Source organism: Centruroides sculpturatus, unplaced genomic scaffold (genome assembly GCF_000671375.1).
Source record: "Centruroides sculpturatus isolate CEXI.00-Female unplaced genomic scaffold, Cexi_2.0 scaffold250, whole genome shotgun sequence".
Classification (NCBI taxonomy): domain Eukaryota; kingdom Metazoa; phylum Arthropoda; class Arachnida; order Scorpiones; family Buthidae; genus Centruroides; species Centruroides sculpturatus.
Genome location: NW_019384557.1, coordinates 637,332 through 645,237, shown reverse-complemented (window position 1 = coordinate 645,237; position 7,906 = coordinate 637,332). Strand labels below are relative to the sequence as shown.

At 28.8% G+C, this 7,906-nt stretch overlaps 1 protein-coding gene across 1 annotated transcript in view; it reads left to right on the top strand.

Annotated features, from left to right (window-relative positions):
- The window catches only part of LOC111623897 (AT-rich interactive domain-containing protein 2-like), a 243,928-nt gene that overhangs the window by 135,648 nt on the left and 100,374 nt on the right, over positions 1-7,906 (top strand). The window contains exons 6-7 of the mRNA XM_023366627.1: positions 1,042-1,173; positions 1,256-1,344. Coding sequence (XP_023222395.1) covers positions 1,042-1,173; positions 1,256-1,344 — 221 coding nt within the window. The remainder of the gene's footprint in view (positions 1-1,041; positions 1,174-1,255; positions 1,345-7,906) is intronic.

Sequence of the window (7,906 nt, the reverse complement as noted above, 5' to 3'; positions counted from 1 at the left end):
TATCTCCACAGAATGTGGGTGTGTGGTCACTCTTAGCTTCATTTCTCCCCATAGACCTTACTGGCATGGGTGTCCCTACCAGGAGCTTGTGCTCCAGCCTGCATTGCCCTATGGTTCAGTAAAATTACTGGGCTCTCCCACCACGACCAGGTGGTGACCACGGGAGAATTATTATTATTATTATTATTATTATTATTATTAAAATTGCTATGCAAATTCCCTTTGAAAATATCCAATTTCTACATTATAAATATTTAACGTGTGTAAGATGGAATTTATGAATGGAAATTATAGATTCTGATGTTGAATATTTATTCTCTTATATACAGTACAACTAAAATAGTTAACAGATTGATTATTTTTAATACAAATGAGTTAAAAGGCTATTATCTAGTAAGTTAATAAAACTTTTATGTTTTTTGAACTTTGAATGTTATCTATGTTGAAGATATTGTCTAATTTATATTTTGATTTTTGACTCATTTCTGTAACTTTTGAATGTTCCTTGCTATCTTCAATAAAACTTACTTTTTTAAAATAAGTTGGTAACTTCTTGTACTTCTTAAAAAATTATTTTGATTGATTGATAAACATATATTAAATGTAAGAAACAAACAAACAATAATACTCTCATATTTTTTAACAATGAATATGAGTTTTATTTACCCTTAAATGCTAGGAATTTATAAATTTTGTGATAAGAACTATTTATGAAATTGCAAATTGACTTTGAAGCTTGAACTAAATATGCTGAAAATATTGACTTTAACTTTTATGTTTAAAAGTTTTAAAAATTGTTCATCTATTTTTAAGGCTTATAACAAAGAAAAAAAATTCCAATATTTTTATTTTTAGACTATTATGTAATTTCAAATTAGGTAAAGATATCTGTTCTTCTGTTGTAAACTGAAAATTATTGAACCTAAAATTATTTGATTGTTATTATTGTTTTGTTGTAATTAGAACTTATATTTTAATTCAAGGTTTCATAATATTTTGTGCTTTCATCATTATTTTGTAACAAATAATTTAATTTTTCAGATGATCCATCATTGAAAACAGTATTTTCAGAATGTTGGAAAGAGATTCAAGGAAGGGATATTGAAACATTTTGGCAAAATACTCTTGACACCAAAAAGTCTGATGTTGTTGAACTCTTTGGACATGGAAAAAGTATGTATAGCTATCACAGAAAGGAAACTCTAATATAAGTATTAATATAAGTTAAAATGTTATACAAACAATTTTATTATAGAGATGGTTATCCAAGATGATTCTCAGTTGTTTCATTTAGAAAAAGAAGAACTTGGAGCTCATAATATATTAGGACAAAGAATATTAAAGGTAAATAATAAAACAAAAATAAAAATTAAGTTTACAGTTTGTATTTTTATTTTATAATTTTTCATATTGCTTGTAATTTGTATGTAAGAGTGTAGTAGATTTCAAGAAACTCTACTCATGATTATTTGATATTCTGTAAAACTCATTGTCTTGTCCAAAAAAATAACACGTAATCTTATTTTTACCACTAATTTAACACTGGGATCAAATAAGTTATCATTCTTAACTGGCAATATTCAATAATTGCATCAATTCCATGCATGAACAAAGAATATAGTCCCTTTTTTCAAGGTGCCATTGCAAAATGTCATGGTGTAAATGTTACTAATTTGAAAAAAAAACATTGAATAGCTAATATTTTTTTTAATTAAAAATTTAACTACAGTAAGACCCCGCTTAACGCGGATTCAATATAATGCGGTATCTGCTCGAAGCCTTAAAAAAAAGCTCAAAATTTACGCTGATTTTAAGTTATTGCAGCATTTCATCAATTCATACATATTATGACATCATGAATGCCATAGGAAATATCAACTTCACTTGGCAAGAATTAACTGATAAATGCACGAACAAAGTGTGGAAGAAGTTATGGCTGAAGGTATTAAAGAAATTCTTAATGAGAAGAGCCTATCACCCAAACTCAACCTAATCAATACAGCAGGACTAGATGTAGATGAGCAGGATATTGAGGAGTTACAGCAGGTTTCTGGTGAGAGTCTTACCAACGACACTCTTCAAGAACTTACAGAACATGGAATTCACGTGGAACTGGAAAATTGAGATTCTGAAAATGAAGAACCCATAAATTTCTTTACATATTTCCGTAGTAAAAGTTTGGTAAGATAACTGAAATTGTTGATCAAATTGTAGCAAATGATCCAGATTTTGAAAGGCGTGCAAGAGCAAAATGAAGCATTTTGGATGTGATCTTCTGCTACCAATATTTGCTTAAGGAAAGAAAAATGTGACAAATGAAACTTCATGACTTTATAACAAAAAACAAGAATTTCAGAAAAGTCAGGACCTTCATCACAAAAAATGAACTTTACATTTCTGTGTGCATATATTTGTGTTATTTAACATATATTATTATACAAATTAATATAAAAATAAGTTAAAGTAAAATCTGTTTATTTTTTGTCGTGTGTTTCCCTATCCCTATTTACTCTGTTAAAATGACCTCATTTAATGCCATTTCGCTTAGCGATTTGTTGTCTAGGAACGCATCCCCCGCATTAAGCGGGGTCTTACTGTACAAATAGAAATAGTTACTATTAGTATGTAGTTAATACATATATGAATTTGCAAATATAATATCTTTGTGAAAATTCCACTATTTAGACTAGCATCTTCACTATGCTGTAAAACTCATTACCTTCTCAATCTACATTTGAGTTTACAGGACTCTACTGTACTATTTTTAGCAATTTGTTTTTTTTTTTTATAACTGGAATATTTTTAATTTTGATTTTTGTCTTTTATTTACACGTGTGTTTGTTTTTTATACATGTTATTATTTGTAAAATATAATTCCTCAGAATTTGTGATTGTTTTTAATTTGGAATAGAATTGTTTTGATTAAACATTGATGAAAAATGAGAAAGTATAGTTTAAGCAAGAATAATAATAATCCTGGTAAATTACAAATATATTTTTGAAATATGATATATTGTGGCCTAGTCATTTCATATTTGTTGTGTGTGTCTTTTTCTTTTGGTTGACAATCCCTTTGTAATTGTGAGAGCTAATAGGATTAAGGTATTTGGGGATAATAGTCACATTGTTATTAGATTTAAAAAATTGTTTGAGAAAACAAAGGAACAGAAACAGAGGAACTGTAATGTAATTTAGCTGACAAATGAAATTTAACCCATCATTAAGGAGCAAGTAAGAATGTTAAAAAATGTAAGAATCAAATTGTATGTTGAAATGAAATATACATTAACTTTACATATAAACAGCTATCTTTTGTAATTTAAATTTATGTCAGTATTGGTTATTTTGTTAATCAGCACTATGTTAATTGTTTTAGTCACTTGTTTTATTTCTTAAGTTCACATTACTATTTTGAGCCGTTCTATGAATCTTTTTTGAAGCCAGCTGTTTGCTTTTTTCTGCAGTACTCTGTTACAGTATATTGAAATGTTTGTAACTTCTCCCCCTCATTGTTTTAATTGCATCTTAAAATTGTTGAACAGAGTAAATACAAGATTAAAAGTCGAATTTTCAGGAATTTGATAAATGTTTTTTTCTCCCTGTTTGTAAAAGTAGAATTAATTTTATTCTTTGGTATTCCAGATAAGGGGAAAAAATCTTTTATTAAGGATTACAACTGATTACAGTCAACCCCTTGAAACTGCCCCATCAAGTAAGGCTACACTGGGTTTTTCACCAAAAGTCTCTTAAAAACAATTTGTTCCATAGTAAATCAATAGCATAAACTGCCACCCCAATTTTCAATATTTCACCTGTAATTTAAAATAAAATTGTTATTTTCCATACAAAATATTTCAGGTAAACCACCAAAATTTTTTATTGTCACAAAAATTAAGGTAAAATATTGTGGGAATGGGCATTCCCAGCAATTTTAAAATGTGAGGAACAAAACATTTCATCACAAGTAAGGGTTTTTTCTTACCCAAGGGTTAGGAAATAACTGTTATGATGATTAAGATTGTGCACAGCCCAAATAAAGGTTAGAAAGCTGGACACACATTATGTCAGTCAAGTCTGAAACTGTTTAGATCTTTTAGTGCTCTGAATTCTTGTTGTAGAATATATATTGTACTGTATACTGTGATTGTTTCAGTTATTTATGCAATGGAGAAGAAAACTATCCTTATAATCAGCAAAAAGCAAGAAATCTGTGCATATAGTGAAACCCATTCATCCTGTTTTCAAAAATATATTTCCAGTCACTTTTTTATTGTCTGGAAGAAAAATATAAATAGAAAGATGGTAGGAAATATTTTAAACCAAAGAAGCAAGTGGATGAATACAGAAAATAGAGCTACTAGAAAAATGAAAACTGGAAAATATGATGAGCTTGAAAAAGCATTAGTGATATGGATTATACATGTAAATGCAAAGAATGGTGCTGTCACATGATGTTATAAGAAAGCAAGCAGAAATATTTGGGCAGCAGATGAATATAAGCATTTTTAAAATGTTACAGAAATGAGTGGCTGCATTTTGTACAGTGTCATGGCTTATCACATCAAAAAAAAAAAATTGTGAAATTACTGAAGTTGATTTAAATCAGTGTTTCTGAACCTCTAACGAATTGTCGCCCCCTTCAATAAAACCGTTACGTAGTATCGCCCCCTTCACTACAAAATTCCGATGCTGAGGGACAAGGCTAATGCCAAATTCGTACTGCATTGAATAGACTAGTGACTAGTATAATGTTATTTGTTTAATTATTGTACAATATAACGAATAAAATATCTAATTATTCTCAATATAATATTTTACTATATTGCCCAGAAAATTGTTTTTCATCCCCCCAAAATATAAATTGTTGCTAATTGCCCCCTGAACTTGGAAAAATGCCCACATGGGGGTGATATCGCCCCTGTTGAGAAACACTGATTTAAATGATTTGAAGGGGGAAAGAACTAGTCTGTTGACAATGATAGTGGTTTGACATGAAAGATGTGTATAATATGAATGAAACTGCTTTAACAACCTGACAAAATGATTGCTCATGCACTTGTGAAAGACTGCAAGAATAAAGATAGAATTATAATTACCTTTTGTTGTAATTCAGATGGTAATGATAAAAATACTGGACTGTTATTATATGATTTGCAAAGTCTCATTAAAAATTTTGATTCTTCTGTTTATTGCCACTACAAGTATAACAAGAAGGGATGGGGGTGATATCCCTACTTTTCCAAGAATTTGTTGGAGATTTTAATAGGGATATGAAGACAGAAAATCGTAATGTCTTGCTATTAATTGATAATGCACAGTTATAAGACAGTTAATCTGAGCAATGTGGAAATACAATTCTTTCCAGAAAATTACATGGGAATTCTGCAGCCACTTGATGCTGGCATAATAAAAAGTTTTAAATCTAATTACAGATGCCATTAAATAAGGAAAATTATCAAATGCATAAATGACAAAACTATTATTGAGATGTTTCTGAAATCTGCACTGAGACTAATTAAAAAATATAGAGAAATGAAATGACATCTATGACAATAAAAATTGCTGGCTGCACACTAGCCTATTCAGAGAGAAGACACAAATTGACAAGGATTATAATAAATGTTTGAATGTTAAGTAGTAAACTCAGCTATCTTGCTACTGAAGAATTGATTGAAATGACTGTAATAAGGATAATTTTGGGAAATGAACCTGGGAAGAAATAATTAATTTTGTGAGAAAAGAAGATAGTCAAGGAAACCACAACAGTGATGATATAGAAAATCCTCTAGTAACTGTGAAAGAAGTTCAGTAACTGTGAAAAAAGTTAGAGAAAATTTGAAATTTGGTGTTGTTTGGAGATAAGGGCATCTAATAAGGATTATCTGATGCTTATCAGCACAGATAATCTTTATTATCTCTATGACTTGAGGAAATAATGTAGTTCAAACTACTTTGTACAGGTTTTTTCATAAGTGAAAAACAATAAATATAATATAGAAGAATAAGTGATTAATTTATATAATTGTTCTTATTATCCTTACAGTCCTATTTGCATGCTGTTTTCGATAAACCAGCACCCTCACCTTTCCACCATGGCCTGAAAACCAATGGTAGTGGTTTAAAAGGAGTTAACTGTAATTGTAATTTTTCAGTTCTATAAGAAAAATAAAGCAACTGATATATGTATTATAAAAATTATTGTTCAAAATAAAATAATACTTATACAATTAATGAAGAATATAAATAAATAAATAATAATTCATAAGATTATGAAGAAAATATTTTAAAAGTATGACCCATGCTTTTTCAAAATTCTAATTAATATATTACAGAAAAATAATTTTTAATGATTTGTTTGTGTAAAATAAATTTATTGGACAAACAGGATGGTAGTAATTTTTGGGGAGCTTGAACCAGCTTTTGGTATATTTTTAATACATTTTCTGAAGATGTTGTCATCAGGATTTATTCCCAATAATTAGAGAAAAATACTTGGCTTGAAACATAATAAAATTTTTTTATTTTATTTATTCTCCAAAAAACTAGAGAACTTCTTACTCTTAACAGGAATTGATATCTGTTGTTGCTAAGAGCAAGAAACTACTTTTTAATTTGCATTGTGATGAAATGATGAAATACCCAATTACCTGGATAATCTGAGAAATGTTTGTACCCAGTCATTCAAATTATCTAAGTACTCAAATTTTTCATTTATTACGTGAAACTTTAAATTAACTAGACATACTTCAAAAGATCATTAACAAAAATTATTTAGCTTGTGGAAATTTTAATGTTTTTCCTGTTTATATTAGCTGTATAATAATATGTAAAATTATACAAAAAGTATGTAGTAGTAATAAAAATTTATAAACATTCCCTTAATGTCTTTTGAAAATTAACATTTTAATTTGCTTCTTATTAGTTTTATTCTGTAAGTTAATGTATTGTTTTTATTTAATTTGATTATATATTTTTTAATGAAATTACAATTGATTACAATTCCACTTGCAATGAGTTTTATTCACCAGTAAAAACTTAAAGTACATAGATAGTTTTTAACCAAAAGTAATTCGTTATAAGGATAGGTGGTCATACAAACTTATCAGAAACTCAGATTTCAGGAAAATATGTTGCTATTAAAATATGTAATTTATGATAATAAAGTATATCAGAGCCTTTGAACAAAGTTTGAAGAAACAATGTTTCAATATGTTAAGACTGTAATCACCAGTTGAATAGCATCATCTTTTTTGCTTAATAAGTGTTCGAAGGTGTTGAGGAATGAAATATTCAAACTTGTGTAGCAACTGCATAGGAATTTTTTCCCATTCTTTGCTTAAACGTGTATGTAATTGTTTTAATATGCAAGGACAGTGTTCGGTTATTTTTGTTTTCAAAAAATTTCCATACGTTTTCTATCAGAGAGAGATCCAGGCTTGATTCTAGTGTATATGTGTGGATGGCTGAAGCACACAGAATGTGGCGGGGTAAGATAAGAAGGGCTTTACACAATAAAATTAACACAAAGGATTTTGTAATTAACTAAATTTATATACTAAGAACAACACATAGGTTAACAATGGTACTAGTTACTTAACAAATTAAGCCTAATAATAATAATAATAATAATAATAATAAATGTTGAAGAACACGACATTCTTACAGAACAACAAAAAGGTTGCCGTAGAAATCACAGGGGATGCAAAGAACAGTTACTCATAGATTTGGTCATTCTACGGCAAGCACACAAACAACACAGAAACATACACATGGCATATATAGACTACAGAAAAGCATTCGACAGTGTTCCACACAGTTGGCTGCTACATATTCTACACATGTACAAAATACATCCATCACTCATTGCATTCTTCGAAAACACTATGCAGCACTGGAGAACAACACT